The sequence below is a fragment of the Typopeltis vanoorti genome, chromosome 3, assembly GCF_054136105.1.
Source record: "Typopeltis vanoorti isolate ZY-2024b chromosome 3, IOZ_Tvanoo_1.0, whole genome shotgun sequence".
NCBI classification, from domain to species: domain Eukaryota; kingdom Metazoa; phylum Arthropoda; class Arachnida; order Uropygi; family Thelyphonidae; genus Typopeltis; species Typopeltis vanoorti.
In genome coordinates, this window is record NC_143551.1 from 72029090 (window position 1) to 72045762 (window position 16673).

Here is a 16673-nt window from a genome sequence, read left to right on the forward strand (position 1 = left end):
AGAATTTTGGATCCTATTATAGATGTGCTGCAGCTGCTGTACGTGATCTGAGCTTTTGTGGAGTTTTACTTCACGAAAAAGCTCCAAAAAATAATCCTCATATTGATCCAAAAACATTTTATACCAAATTCAAAGAGTCAAATGAAAAACGGTTGCTTGATAGCGAAGATGTTGAGCTAGCACTTTGGGCTCGCATGCTTGACCAAAAACATTGGCCCGAAGATACTGATGCTCAACTAACATTTGGAGAGGCATAAATTAGAAATTTATCAATCAGACTGCAACTAAATGAAAGAGAAATGATTCGTGGATTCTGTGAATGCATTCTCGATAAGACATACCCAGAAAAACTGTTGCGTTTGGTACATGCTCTGACTCTGAATACCATTCCCATTTCATCAAGTGAATGTGAATGCGGATTTTTGCAGATGAATTTAATTATCACCCCAATAAGAGCTTCATTGAAGACTAAAACAGTTTCAGCAATTTTATTCATCAAACTCATTGGACCACCTTTAAGACTTTTCGATCCTTCAAAGTATGTTGATCTGTGGTTACTTAGAGGATGACATTCGGCCTTAGATATTAAGAACAAAGAAAGGAGTCAAGATGATTTGTTTGACAAGAATTGGACAAAACTTTGGAAAACACTATGAACTTCTCTTAAATTATATAATGTTTTTACAAATTCACTTTTATATTTGGTCTTTGGTGTATATTTTAATTTGTTTTTTTAATTTTACATTTGATCATGTCTAAATAAAAAATACTGAAGAAAAATTATATTTAATTCATTTATGTGACTCTGTGACGGCAACAGCTGCTTTATATTTCATTTAAATTAAGATTTGAATATCATTTATTAAGCTTTTTATTAAAGAAAATGATATTCAAATCTTAATTTAAATGAAATATAAAGCAGCTGTTGCTGTCACAGAGTCGCATAAATGAATTAAATATAATTTTTCTTCAGTATTTTTTTTATTTAGACATGATCAAATGTAAAATTAAAAAAAAAAAGCAAATTAAAATATACAACCAAAGACCAAATATAAAAGTAAAAGCTTAATAATCATTTTCTTTAATTAAAAGCACCTTTTTTTTTCTAGAAAAAAAAGCACTGAGAATAACTAATAAGAAAGTTTTACTTAAAATAAGGGGATATTAAATCCCACATAGTTTTAAAACCGAATAAGAAACTCAAAGATTGGAATCAGAGAGTTTCTTGCCAAATATAGTAAACTATAAAGTATCGGCGACACTAGCGTTAGCAAATGCAAGTGATAAGTAACTTAATGGTTGCACCTGTTTGGATAACTCGTTCGCAGAGTATATAAGTTCTTTTCGCTATACACTTTGGTATTATTAGGTCTAGCTACTCACTGATGAAGCCTCAAAAAAGGCTGAAACCGGTCTGGGTAGTGACCTCCCTCCATAATGTAATAACAGCATACATTTCCTAGGAAATGTGTTTTTACATTATGGAAAATACCTAAGAATAGCGATCTGAACTTCTCCACCTTTGCAACGAGCTGCCCAGTATTGTACTACATACTAGGATCACTTGCATTTGCTAACGCTAGTGTCGCCGATACTTTATAGTTTACTATATTTGGCAAGAAACTCTCTGATTCCAATCTTTGAGTTTCTTATTCGGTTTTAAAACTATGTGGGATTTAATATCCCCTTATTTTAAGTAATGTTTTCATTGCCGAAATGAGGCTTATTAGCTCTTTATATTTGAGTAATAAGAAAGTGTTAGAAAATATAAAGACAAAATGCTCCTTGGAGTCAATAGTTTCTTTCGTAGTTTCTACATTCAGCTTTGAAATAATGCCAGATCTAATATCTACTTGATTTTTATTATTCTGAAAGAAATTGAAAAAACTTAGAAATGGAGGAAAGAGCACTTTGAAAGCAATCAAAGATGATATGATAACGGTGACATGAAAACTGAAAATAAGGATATTCTACAAGTGTGGAGTAATTACTTTGAAGGACCATTAAACCAAACAATCAGTGACAGAAGATTAGTAGAAAAGCTAATATTCAACCAGAAATGCTCGAATATGCAGTTTTAAGAGTTTTACAGTAGCTACACTAATAATTCAAATTGTCTAGTCATAAGGTCAAATTCCAGATGACTGGAGTAGAGCTTTAATAATTCCCATCTATAAAAGGGGGAATAAAGCCAAATGTGAGAACAACAGAGAAATTTCTCTAGTAAGCATTCCGGGTAAAATTTATGCAAGCACAATAAAGAAGAGGCAGAGGAAAATTGTGGAAGAGAAAACTGGAGAACAAGAAGCTGGGTTTAGGCCAAATAGAGTTTGTTAAGATCAGATTTTCACTTTACAATAGAGAATTGAAAAATCATGGGAATATAATAACGATGTGTACTTAAGTTTTGTGGATGTGGAAAAGGCACGTAATAAGGATTTTATAGATGTGGAAAAGGCACGTAATAAGGATTTTATAGATGTGGAAAAGGCATATGATAAGGGGGCCAGAGAAAAGCTTTTCAAAATGCTACAATTATTGGAATATTATACTGAGCAATATGCAGTCTATATTTAAGTTGTAAGTCAGCAGTTAAAAATTGAAGGAAATACAGAACAATGGTTTGATGTAAAATCAGGTGTAAGATAATGGTGAACACTCTCTCTACTCTTATTAACACGTTCATTGCCAAGCTGAAAATTGGAATTTCGTGTGGTGGCCAAATTTTTTTTACTTGATAGCGACGTCCACGCGATAAAGCGCGACCGGCCGCCCGGTGAGAACTCGCATCACGTGATATCGCGTGATTGGCAATGAACGTACTCATCATTTGTATGGATCACATTATGAAAGGGGTGTTAAAAGGGAGCACGATGCTGTACTCCAAAACACATCCAGTGCAAGTCTTTGGGTTCTCTACCTAAATTGAATAACAGCTGTTACAAATTTAGTAATGAAAATCAGCAATAAAAAGACCAAAACTAGGAAAATTTGCAGGAACATGGAAAAAACTTGTTGTATTCAGTCAATATAGAACAAGTAATATATTTCAGTTATTTAGGCACAGTTTTTTGTGGAGATGGCAAATTATTATTATTATATCACACCTCCAGGGAGTCCAAAGACTCATCGAGGGAGGGCATCAACTCTACAACTCTTTGTCTCACTACTCCACTAACCTTCATCATCTAACACCAGCGCCATCTACCGCCGACTACTGCCACTGGTGCTTTCACAGACAATCACAAACATCCATGCCTATGGCGGGATTCGAACCTGCAGCCTTTTGGCTGGAGAGCAGATACGCTAACCACTCGACCAAATTAAGTATAGAAATAGACAACAGAATAAGCAAAACTGGTATGGTGGGAAGCCAGATAAATAAATTTATATGAAATAAAAGAGAAATTAGCCAAATCACTAAAATAGCAGAATACAAGCTAGTGTTCAAACCAGTTTTAAGTTATGGATATGAGAATTATGTTGAAAGTAAAGCAGCTAATCAAAGATTAGAGATCAAGATATGAGAGTTCAGAGAAAAATTAGGAGCCTGAACTAATTGGCATCAGTGGCAGAATCATACTAAAAATGAAGAATTTAGGAAAGAACTTCATGTTGTTAGCATTCAAGAATGTGTGAGCAAGGTGGGAGAGGAAAGACTAACCAAACTGGTGTTTGATGTCAAGATGGCAAATAAAAGATGCAGAAGTAGGCCAAGATCTAGGTGGATTGATTCAAACTTAAGTCCAAGGCACTCTAAGATCTTCTAAGTCAATTCTGATTGAATCAGTCAGAAGTGCCTTAGAATACTGAGATGTTAGATGCAACAAATACTGAAGTGCTGATAAGTAATAGACTAATTTGGAGGAAAATTGTTGATAGGAAAGAAGAGAGTAATAGCAGAATACTGGTATGTAAACTTACTCATAGAACTGTCATAGTGGTCTGTATATCCCTTGAGGGTATATCATGCAATTAATGACATTAGGAAGGAAGGTGATATTACAAACATTTAGGAACGTGCGGCAGAGCTAACCTTATTATAGTCAGTTAAACAGAATGGCAGAAAAAAGAACCAGAGGAAGATAAAGATCTAGGAGGATTCATGTAGGTTGAAATGCCTTAGAAGATTGAAATATAAGATCTGCAAATATTATAGTCTTGACAGTTAACAGCCTAATTTGAAGAAAAGAAAACTGTCAACAGAAGTTAGTAATAATGTAACCTTTCATGTAGTGCCATAATAATGTTGTGTACACTCCTTGAGGACATGTATCAAGAATTGGATGATTATTGTCTGTTATCCATCAGAATTCCAATACTACTAGATCATATATTTCAGTAATATAAGCCACTTGCAAAAACATTAATCCACAGAGATTTTAGTCTTCCAAGGATATTTTTTCTGCTGTGGCTGGCATCAAACACCCATTCTACTAATGTGTGTTCTACCATTTTGTTCAAGTGACAGCACCATTTCAGATTAGCTCTACTTGCACATTTCTTTAACCCTCTGAGTTCTACAGTCCTGCCACTGTAAAAATTTTAAACAGTTGATGCTCACTATTGCAAACTAGTAGGGGACTACAGAAACAGTTTGTTATAGTGGATAGTTTGCTATAGTGAATTTCTTTTAGCACAACCTACCTACTGGCTACTGGACAGTTTTCTTTTCTTCAAATTAGGCTGTTAACTGTCAAGACTATAATATTTGCAGATCTTATATTTCAATCTTCTAAGGCATTTCAACCTACATGAATCCTCCTAGATCTTTATCTTCCTCTGGTTCTTTTTTCTGTCATTCTGTTAAGACTTTATTTTTTTTTAGTGAGAGTCCACTGTGCCTCTATATTTGAGCATTCTGGTTGACTATATCAACTGCAGCAGCCTTTCCACATTTCAGGTTTTTGATGGTTTTCTACCTCAAGTGTTGATATGTGAGATGTACTAATTTCTGTTGCATTCATCTTGAATATCTTCCACCACCACCATTCTGTTACTTCTTGCTTCATTTAACCATCTTTCAAAGTAATTACTCTAGACATCTAGAATATCTAAAGTTTCTGTGTCACCTTTATTTCTGATTCTATTCCTTTTATAGTACTCTTTACTCCATTTCTAAGCTTTTCAACAGCCTGAAAAAAATTTTACATTTTCTGTACTGTTATCAATGTCTTCCCATTATTTTTGTTTACCTGCTTTTACACATTGCTTTGCTTTCTTACAGTTTTCTATGTTTGGAGCTTTACAAAACATTTTTGTAAAAGCTCCAAACAGTAGGTTTCAATAAAATCTGTGTAGTCAGAATCTAGAATAACCTGTATAGAGACAAAAAATTAATCTAACTATGTTTATGCATTCTTTTCCCAGTGAAGAATGAAATGGAACTCTAAATACTTCTGCATCCTTCATATTTTACTTCTTTTTTATTTTTAAATAACCATATTTAATACAAAATTTCGATGCAAAGTTTATGTCATAATTTTGTACTATTAATGCTATGTTAATTAATTAAAATAAAATTACATGTTGGGATTAAAAATATACCATAGAAATGATACTATTTTATATTCTGTTAATCATATGGAATCTTAAAATTTTTTTAAACAAATTAAATAAATAAAAAACATACTTAGCAGCATTGGCAGATGTCAACTGAGCCTGAAGAACGTTTAGTGGAGCTGCAGTTACAGGTTGAACAAAGTTACCCCCTTGGATTCTAAAAGTTGCTGTTCCAGAGCCTCCAGTTTTAGAAGATGTGGTATTTCCTGTTACAAGGTTACTAAGTGATACTACCTGTGTACCAGACATCACCCGTGCAACAACTGGACTGGTATTAAGTGGTGAAGTCTTAGCAGAGGTTACAATGCTTCCTGTTGTTAGCAGTGGCAAGGCAGAAATAGTTGTTCCTGGTTTGCCTCCTGCTTCAGATTTAATAACAATAGTTTGAAAACCTTGCACTGGAGTAGAAGATAATGCTTGTGCTACAGCCAGGGTAGAATTAGTTCTTTTTGAAGGTGCTAAGGTTATGCTTTTTGCTAAAGATGTGGTAGCAACAGGTGGAATAGTGGAGGACAATGTAGAACAAATATTTATAGCTGTCTGATTAATCACAGGCTGCAAAACTGGTGGTTGCCCAACAAATGCTGGAGATGAAGGTTTCATATCAATTCCAATTGGAGGGGGGGTTGGAGAAGATGATGGAGAGGTAAGAGATGGATCAGTATTTGGGGTTCCTCCATGAAGTGCAGTAACTCCAACAAACTGTGCAGCATTCACATTAGCAATCACAGTCTTAGGACTAGGAAGAGACTGTACTGAGCCTTGTGAGGGTGGCCTTGAATTGTTTCCCCCATTCTGCACTTGTGTTAAGTTGTTTAAATTTCCTAAATTTGCTACATGTTTTGGACTTGTAGCTGCAGTAACAAGAGGTGCTGTGACAGGTCCTATATTGGATAGCAAGGCATTAGCAGAAGAGTTATTAAGTTGTCGCTTTGCAACTTCAGTGACTAAGGGAGATGTAACTTTGGTATTGTTTTGAATGGGAAGAGAGAAACTCCTCACTAGTTGTCGTGGATGAGTTTGCTTGGTAATAACCTAGGAATAATAACAATAGTAATAATAATAAATTTCTTAATTTCGGATGTGTACACAAAGAAAGTGAGATCACATCATTCACTACATATAAAAATGAAATCAGATTCATATTATCAGTACATATATATTACCTAAATATTATTTAAAAAACATTAGCAGACAAAATACCTTGCTTACCAGAAGAATTAAGTTGCAGCAACAGCATAAAATCAAATAAGTAGTCAGTCTAGTATAACCTGTATAAAGGCAAAATTAATCTAATTATGCTTATGTGCATTCTTTCCCCAGTGAAGAATGAAATGGAGCTTGAATACTTCTGCTTCCTCCATATTGGATTCTTCTAGATGTGCCCATACTTCACCATACTCTTACATAACTTACATCCCTGTAAGTTATGTAAGAGTATGGTGAAGAGGGGGGGAACAGGGAGTAATTTTTTACATGGAGAATTGTCAATGAATGGAACGCATGACCAGAATGTGTTGTTAATGCAAGGGGTTAAGGATTTTAAGATTTCATATGATAAATATTGTCAGTTGAATGAACCTCCCACGATGAGTCTGCTGACTCTGTAGAGGGTGTAATAATAAAACATGCCTCAACTGTAGACTAAGGTTCCTTGTTTATATAACACATCCAATGTAGGTTTCCATTGGCAATAACACATATCTAAAAACTTGCAGTTAAAAGTTACAACATGAGAAAAAAGAGAAACACATTTTAAAGTTATAGAAATCTCATGGAAATTTCACCTAACACGTTAAGCCAAAAGATTAATTTTTAAATATAAGAAAAGGTGAGAGATACAGAAGGTATTCCCCCCCCCCCACCTCCCATTTTTATGTATGTATATAACAGAATAACTCTGGTTAAACTGATTTTGATGAAATCTAATGTTTGGAATCTTTACTACTGGGTGAGGCATTTCAACTTTGGTTTAAACTGACCAATGTAAATCAATTTTGGGTATCTAAATAATATTAAATTATATTTCTTGCGGTATGTAAAATCCAGTTTACAGTCTTCGCTACTAATAATGTAATGGCAATGGTGGCTAAGAAATTGAGCAACAAATGTTCTCTTTGAAAACATTCTTCATCAATTTCTGCACACAGCATTTTTTTTTTTTTTGGTATAAACATGTTAATTCATTTACTTGTTTTTATTACAAGTATGACAATTTTTTCCCAGTATGCTGTTGTTATTGTAATTTCTCGTAATGTACTCTAAACAGTATCATATACAATACTAGGGTATTCCAATACAATTAAGATGTTCATGTCAGGGTTATCATCACTCTCCTGCCATCACCCCAATCTATCTGACGGAGCGCGAGAAGAACTGTGTCCCATAAAAATTTTGTGCTTGTGTTTTGGCAGACATGCAATGTATCATGGCAATTCTTTAATTGTAACCAAATCTGCACAGAGTGTGGGGATGGAGGGATGTGTTTGATTTAGGATATATTAGAAAACAATTAAGGAGAATGCTATATTTGGTTGGTATATCTGAATTACCAAAATGTGTAAATATGTCAGGTTAATAAGCCATATCAGAATGGACAATATAAAGGAAAGAACAAGAGTGAATAGAAATACTTTCATTACTGGCAAATGAATTATTAATGATTAACATTTGCAATATTATATGTATGTCCTATAAGTTGCTGGGCAAAGCAAATAGCCTGTGATCCTATAAATTCTAGACATGCATAAGTGGATTTATGATGGCATAATTAAAAAACAAAACTTATGATCAGAGAGAAAGAGATTTGTTTGCAAAGTATAAATAACTAACCAACAATAAATAGCTGCTATATACATTTGGTAATTCAGTAAATAACTATAGGGAGGAACTAATCCAATGACCTAATAATGTTGATCAGGTGATTCATTCAGGCACGGCAGGAATACATGTTGGTTGATGGAGCAACAGATCATCTTGTAGAATTTGTGCTTGTCATGTGTATTTATTTCTGTTTTATGAATATTTCGCTTGGTTTTTCGAAGATTTTTTTTGTTTACTGAGGATCAGTATACATTTTACACAGTAATAAGTTACATAATTTCTGATCTTCATTGGAATTATCCACCCTTTCACAAATCCTGCATTCATGTTTTGTTTTGTTTTTTCTACAGCAGTGTTTCTGTTTTTATCAATAGATATCTCACATATGCAAGTATTTTGTTGTAGATCAACCACTTCTTATAAAAAACAGATTCATTTTTATTCAAGAATAGATATATTGGTTGTTTCTGAAGACTGGAATAAAATGTTCCTATATCATGAAAAACATTCCAATCTCAACAGATGCTATAGTTAGGAAGATAAACTAGTAGCTTTATTGTATCACCAAATACAGTAGAAAGACATTTACAGTGTCCTATATTTAGCAACAATTAGTGTAATCAGAGACAATTTGGAATGACATTTCATAATGAAAAACTACCCACCCCCTTCCCCACAGACAGACTATGCTGTATGAGTGCAAGCAAACCAGATTTATTGTAGCACTGAACATAGCAGCTAATTAAACACATTTGTCCTAACACCATCTTCCAAATTTTCAGTTAAAGAAATACATGCAGCCCAAGGATGCAGAAAGCACATAATTTATGTAAAGCAAAAAGACCAATATGAGAATATATAACTTGAAATTAGTTCGAATTACATTTCAGATATTCGATATCATCCAGACACTTCACAAATGCTAATTTTACAAATGAAGTTCTACCAAAAAAGTGCAAACTAACATGCCATGTAAGCTTTGTGAAAATTTGACTGCCTGACATGAAAGTGGCATGCATGTGCTAAAGCTAATTTCTGCCAGCAGTTTACATGCATGCTGACACCACCCAGCATGAATGTGTTAAAGATTTACAAGTATGCAATGAAAAATTTTCTTCCAAGTTGGTCTATTACCTATCTGATCTCTAATTTAATGAGTTCTTACATTTCTATTTTCCTAAAAGTACTCCTAACAGTATCAGTCAAGGTAGAGCTTGATAAACTTTCTAATTCTTTCTGCTGCATTTTTGTTTTAAACATGTTTTATTCTCATTCCATTTAAGTAATTATACCATCTTAAATTAACTTTATATAGACATTTTAGAATACTAAATAATGTGCTATTAATTTCTAATATTTTCACTTTTAATATGATTCAACTATTAAAGATATCTGTTGTTAATTCCCCATTTTTGTAAAAACTCTCTCTTTTGTGTGATTTCCAATTTTTTGATCAACTACTCTTCCAAATCCAACTTTCCAGTTCAATTCCAGCATGATCATAATCAATTCCTGAAAATAAACAATCAATGGATGTGTGAATTACTATGATAGCATTCATTACCAGCTTACAAAAAATTTTCTTCCAAATTAATCTGCTATTTGTTATTATTATTATATCATACCTCCAGGGAGTCCAAAGACTCATCGAAGGAGGGCATCAACACCACAACTCTTCATCTCACTACTCCACCAACCTTCATCATCTAACACCAATGCCATCTACTGCCGACTACACCACTAGTGCTTTCACAGACAATCACAAACATCCATGCCCATGGCAGGATTCAAACCTGCAGCCTTTTTGCTGGAGAGCAGATACATTAACCACTCGGCCAACCAGGCCGGCTGAGAGGTTATGTCTTCAATATTGTCAACTTTCATGTTTTGATCTTTTAAGGCACTAAATTCAGTGATTCAACTAAATCTTCTCTTCCTCTCTTTTTTTTTTTTCCCTCTATCATTTTGGAAATAAAAGACTGTTTTACTTTCCATTCCCAATCTGTTCATGTAATTCCATTACTTCACATGAACTATGCTCACACATACTGAAATGCTATATTGATGTCAAGTTTCTTACTGATGTCTATATTTTTAATATAATTCCTTGATTGTGTGATGCCACCTGTTCACTCCTTCAATTACCTCATAGATTCAGTGTTTTGGCTAATTTCTTTTTTATGCCATATAAATTTACTCAGCTGGCTCCTCACTATATCAGTTTTGTTTATTCTATTATCTATTTTGAAATTCAATTTGTCATCTACGCTAAAACATATGCCTAAATAGATGAAATATTTTACATGGTCTATAGCAGGGACTTCAAAGCTTATGGAACTCTTGTCTTTACACATTAGTCCCATGAACTCTATTCAGTGCATGCTACTTTAGTATATACTTTCAGGTATATAAACATTAATTAAAAATTTGAAAATTGTGATAGTTAATTTAAATTTAAAAAAAATAAACAATATCAATAAATAAGGATTATAATAAACTGAAAAGACATGTTTAGAGGCAGTTAAATGATTAAATCATTTCTTAAATGTGACTTTTCATGCTCAGATCAGCACTCTGGGTTTTATTATTCCAGGAAGGGCAAGTTTGTATGGATATTTAGATTTTCATTGTGATAATTAAAAAAATAATAATAAACAACAACAACAACAACCATTAGAATTTTACTGAAAATATTTTTGTAAAAACCCAAAAGTGTTCTACAGAATTCTGGAGTTCTGCAAAACACAGTTTGAATATCATTGGTCTATCTATGATATTCAAACTATGTTCATAATTTTTTTTTTTTTTTTTCAATACTGCAATTTTTCATACCCAATATATTATGATAGCTATTCAATTTAGGTCCACAGTTCTGAAAGACTTATAAGTGGGTTATTCAGGAGTATAATATCATTTGCATAAAGAGTAAACACAACTCTTTATACAGATGATCTTGGAATGAAGTTAACAAAGTAAGTACCAGATCAACAAAATTAGTGTTACTGAAGCAGACAAAAACAAGTGAAATTTTTCTGAGCAACAAATACAAGATGTTATATTAAGACAATAATGATTACAGATGAGGTTAATCTGTGATTATTTATATAAATATGCAATCATATATATATATATATTTAAGATAATCTTATATGGTAGGCAATATCAAGAAGTGATGTGGGCAAATATCAGAATGGGAAACTGGATAATGGGAGTTATTTGTGCCTATGGTCCCACAATAGGTTCTACTAATGAAAAGTGGAGGAATTTTGAGTCATTAAAGGCAGTCAACACAAAGAAAAAGGAAAAGTTGGTCCTAGTTGGAGATCTAAACAGCAGAGTAGGAAATGATTACCAGACATACAAAAATGTTTTGGGAAAATTTGGAGAAAAGAGCAAAACAAATAATGATGGAGAGAGCACCAGCTGGATTTCTGTTCAGAACTAGTTATTACTTACATTACGTTCCAATATAAAAATGTGCACAAATTCACATGGAGAGAAGATGCAAGAAATAATAAAAGTCTCATTGACTATGTTATTGTTGATAACAATGTGCATCAATTGGAAATGATCACCATTTAGTGTTGAGTAAAATAAAACTGAATTTCAAATTGAAAAGGAGAGTGCACAGGAAAGTTTTGAAATGAATCAAAGTTGAAGAATTTTCAGATGTGAGCTGTAGATTAAAGTACACAAACATTATTCAAGAAAAAATGAAAGTCTGAAAACAAGAACCAAACCTTGAATTTTAATGCAAGCTGTAATGCATACAGTCCTGCTTTAAAGTTGCTAAATTCTAGTGGGATTTGTGCAGAAGATTGCACTAGGTCCTCCAATTTCGAGGCATCTGTGTAGACAGCACAAAATCACAGTATTCAGTTCTATGAGCTTTGAAGAGCTGCTAGTAGATGACAGGAGGAGTGAAAAATTGTAGTGCTGGCTGAAAGAAAAGCTACATGCTCAGAACATTTGTCTGAGCTACATTGTCTACTGTAATCTCTAGAACTTTAATCCACGAATCAAAGGATTTTAGTAGTCTCTTGAGTGTTATAAAGCTTCTTCAATTATGGACAAAAAATAGTTGGCCACATTGAGTGGTCTGACAGGAATTTTATTTTGTTGTGTATAACAAAGACAGCTGTTGGTGTTGAAGTGGCAAAGGTAATTAGTTTGTCTCAGACTAGGAATGAGTGACATGCAAAATGCTCCAGTTGCAATTCTGATGACTAGATGGTGAATAAGATCTAACCATCACAGTGTACACTTCCTAGCAAGAAGTATAGACTTCGAACCCATAATCAAGTTTTGATCTTATCAATGTCCTGTACAAATGAAGTGAAGAACATCTGTCAACATTCCAACAGGTGGAAGACAGCTGCATAGAATGCTCATTACTTTACAGCGCTGGTCTCATAACTGACATGTGTGAGGGAGAGCACTGAGTTTCTTGTCAAATACAACTAGGATTATCCTAGTCTTGGTCAGGATGAAGACCATGTTTGCAGCAAAAGTGCACACAAATTCTTCTGTTGTGAAAATCTGAACCCATTTGCAAGCCCTTTATAAGAGATGGTTCAATGACTTGCTGTAGCTGCCTTTCTATAACCCTCATATTACACTGAATGACAGAATATGGTTAAGTCATCCAACACAGAGGGTAGAACTTACCATTGGAGAGAGTTGTTCTGTTATCGAGTTAACTTTGATTGCAAAAAAGCCTAATGCTTAAAACTCAGTTTTGTGGAACTCCCTCCTATTGGTGATATGGTTGGGAGAGAGGGCATTTCCCACTTGGACTTAGAAGATTTGGTTAGAAGTTTTTTTCCCACTTGGTTAGACTATAATAATTTTAGTTTAATCCTTTATCCAAGTGTAAGCAAACAAAGTTTGGGTCTGAAGTATCTTCAGGACTGAGGCAACTTGTGGTAAAGGCGGACCAAGCTCTCATCACTTGTCTTACTATCTCCCATATTGCAAAGCACATTTCCTTGCGGACATGTATAATGCTATGCATTAAAGGAAGGGCCACTCCTAAACGTGCATGACTCTCCAAGCAGTGTCATGTACGTTTTCCATATAGAAATTCACAGTCACTCACAATTTCTGTTGTAGTGATTCACTAGGAAATGACCAGAAAATTATAGACACTTGCTGATTATCAAAAAGTGCAATAAAGGAGATTAAAGTTCCTTTAATTTGAAGTACTACATCACATAGTCTTTTAAAATATCATAACATATCTAAATCATACAAACTTTTTTAACCAAAGCAGTTTTTATAAGCTTCTTACCAGCACTTTATTCCCATCATATATATGTGAATTTGATATGCCTACATATCACAGTTCTATTGTACTTCCATTCACAAGGTGTGAATGGAAGTACAACAGAACTGTGGTACACTCTCCAAATGCCTTTAAGACCAGCATATCATGGTATGAGAATGCAGTACACAGATGTAAGTTCAATATTATGTTGCAGTGTACTTGCTATAGCTTATGGTATACTGACTTTTACATTATAACTTTATATTAAACTGTTAAAATTTATATTAATATTCTATAAAGTTCAGAGTATTCAAAAAGTATTTCCTTTTAAATAAAAAGCAAATTTTGGCATACTATGCCCAACAGTTCACATGAAAAAAAAAAAAAAAAACCCTAGTCATACTCATTTAGACATCAGTCACACATAAACATCAGATTTCTGAAAAATGAATTGATTATTTGACATATACCAAAAATGATTAAAAAGCATTTTGAAATAAATTATCTAATATGTTCACTGCCATTCAGTTATGACAGAATGTCCCCAGGCCTACTCATCAACATGATTTGAATGCCCAGGGCTAGACTGAGTTATGCAGCATAGAAACATGTGAGTATTGTGAGTGATATATGACATTGAATATGTTAGTTTAACATATTCAATGTCAGTGACACTGAATATGTTAAACTAATTAAGATAATTTAAGCTGATTTCGTCAGCTGCCAAATAATAGCCTTCCATCCCCAAATAATAATGTCCCACCTACCATTTCAACAACAGCAGCAATTAAAATGCATGTAAGTACAAACTGGACATACTTACTTGGACATCTGTGCTTATTCCTGTAATACTATCTCCAGAGACTGCATTTAATCCTGTTGCCAGAGTAACCTGAGAAAGGTCTTTACTCTTCTACACAGGTTAAAAAAAAAAAAAAAAAAAAACCTATTTGTATTCTCGTACATTGTTTTAAAAACAAATACTAGAATAATTTGAATTTTCTGATTTTCTCATAAGGAAAATGAGCAATAAACATAATTTTTGCACTTAACCATAACCAGTTCCTAAGCCTTAAAATTAAAGAATATTTTATTACAGAAACAATACAGGCAGTCCCAGGGTTACAGACAAGATATGTTCCTGAGAATATCTCTAGGTCGGATTTGTACGTAACTTGGATCCCTGAATGAACAGCATACATACAATAATAATAACAACAACAATACTATAATGGCTCGTATGTGGCAATAATAATACAGTGTAATACTGTAATAATAATAATACCCCTGTACTGTAATAATAAATTACAGAAAATATTGTGCCCTTTCTTTTAATTCAAAGAAACAGAACATAAAAACAAATTCATACAAAAAGTTTAGATAGGAGACAGGAGAAATTTCAAAAAAGAATATTAAAGGTTAGCACTCACCTAATGTTACAAAAATGGCTTGCTTATTGGAAGAGGTATTTTTGAGGCAAGAAGGTAGGCTAATATTAATCAGAAAATGATGATGATGGAGATAGTGCTGAAGAGGATGGAGTAAGTACTGGAGAATCAGAATCAGATTCTGATGTTAGAGAGGATGACCTGGTGCTGGAGAATCAGGATTTGATTCTCTTGCTGGAGGAGAGAGAGCTTACCAGCAAAGCCAGTTTCTTGATAAAGGTATCTAGGGTTGTTTGCACAGCCTTTTTATTTTTTTTCATCATAAATGGCCTTGTAGCAGCTGATGTTCTCACTTGCTCAATGTTAGGATCTTGCTCCTCGAGCTTAGCAAATCCTGCTTCAATGAGACAAAAGGCCTCAGCTAATTCTTTTGTCATAAACTTTCTTGGCTCTGGATCTTCTGATTCTTCATGTTCTTGTGTTTCTATCAGTTGCTTCTGTATCTCCATAAGGTCTTCATTGGTTAATTCTTGTGAACTGTCAATGACAGCATTTTCATTGATGTCCAATTGTAGTGCATTGCCACTATCCACCACAGCTTTTTTTTTGTCTTCAGCGATGTCTTTTTCTATGAATCCACGAAAATCATCACTGAGGGCACAGTTTGTTCCAAACCCCTTTCATTGTTGATTGCTTCACACTTCCTCCCAAGAATCAGCAATGTTTTTGATAGCAACATAGATGTTATTATTCTTCCAGAATTTTCTCTCTCTCTCTCTCTCTAGCACTTCTTCTTTCACTATGCATTATTCCCACTTCCTATGCAGGGTCCGCGTGTTACTTAGATGTGACTACTTGTTAGTATCACTCCCAACCGACCTGTCGCCTAGCCTGCCGCTGGGGGGGGGGGGTATATTTTTAACTGTAGCAACGTATTTTCACGGGGCTAGTTTGCCTGCTTGCAGGATGAAAAATGCCAGATAAACTGGTGGAAAAACCCTAATGCCCAAGACAGGTTAACTTGGCTATGGCTGAGGAAAATCCTCAAATTCCTCACGTTTCCGACGGGAATCGAACCTGGGACACTCCTTCCCTAGTCATATTGGTTGCGAAGCGCAAAGCCACTAGGCTAACTGTGTGGACAACTCTCTCTCTCTCTCTCTCTCTCTCTCTAGCACTAATGCTAGGCTAATAGGAATGTTACGCTTATTTTGATCTTCTAACCAAATCGATAATAATCTTTCCATTTCAATAATTAATCCACTACGCTGCTTAGTAATAACTGATGCTTTCATTGGAGCACTGCCTTTCACGTATTTCCATTATTCTCACTTTATCCTTTATAACTGTTCCAACAGTCGAGCAACTGAAGCTTAATGCTTTCCCAACGAATGATGGTGTCTGGCCTCTCTCAGAATGCTTGATTATTTCTACTTTCATTTATATCATAATCACCTTTCTCTTTGTTGCAGGCTCACCTGGACTTGCAGTAGACTTTTGCTTTGGAGACGTGGTCATAAGGTTAATCACAAACTCACAAAATCGAATAAAAAAAATTAGGGAGGGCACCTGCTCTACAACTCTGTCTCCACCACTCACTACCACCATTCACCAACTGACCGCAACTACACCAA

General features: G+C 34.2%; 1 protein-coding gene across 4 annotated transcripts in view; it reads right to left on the reverse strand.

Annotated features, from left to right (window-relative positions):
* The window catches only part of LOC150108262 (uncharacterized), a 406756-nt gene that overhangs the window by 40319 nt on the left and 349764 nt on the right, over positions 1-16673 (reverse strand). For 3 of the 4 annotated variants that reach the window (XR_016548126.1, XM_090390668.1, XM_090390667.1), the window contains 2 exons: positions 14475-14564; positions 5633-6597 (listed from right to left, as the gene is read on the reverse strand). Coding sequence is in view for 3 of the 4 variants with exons in the window: in XM_090390668.1 (XP_090246794.1) it covers positions 5633-6597; positions 14475-14564 (1055 nt within the window). In the remaining variant the exon portion in view is untranslated. The remainder of the gene's footprint in view (positions 1-5632; positions 6598-14474; positions 14565-16673) is intronic. The other variant, XM_090390669.1, reaches the window with a different exon arrangement.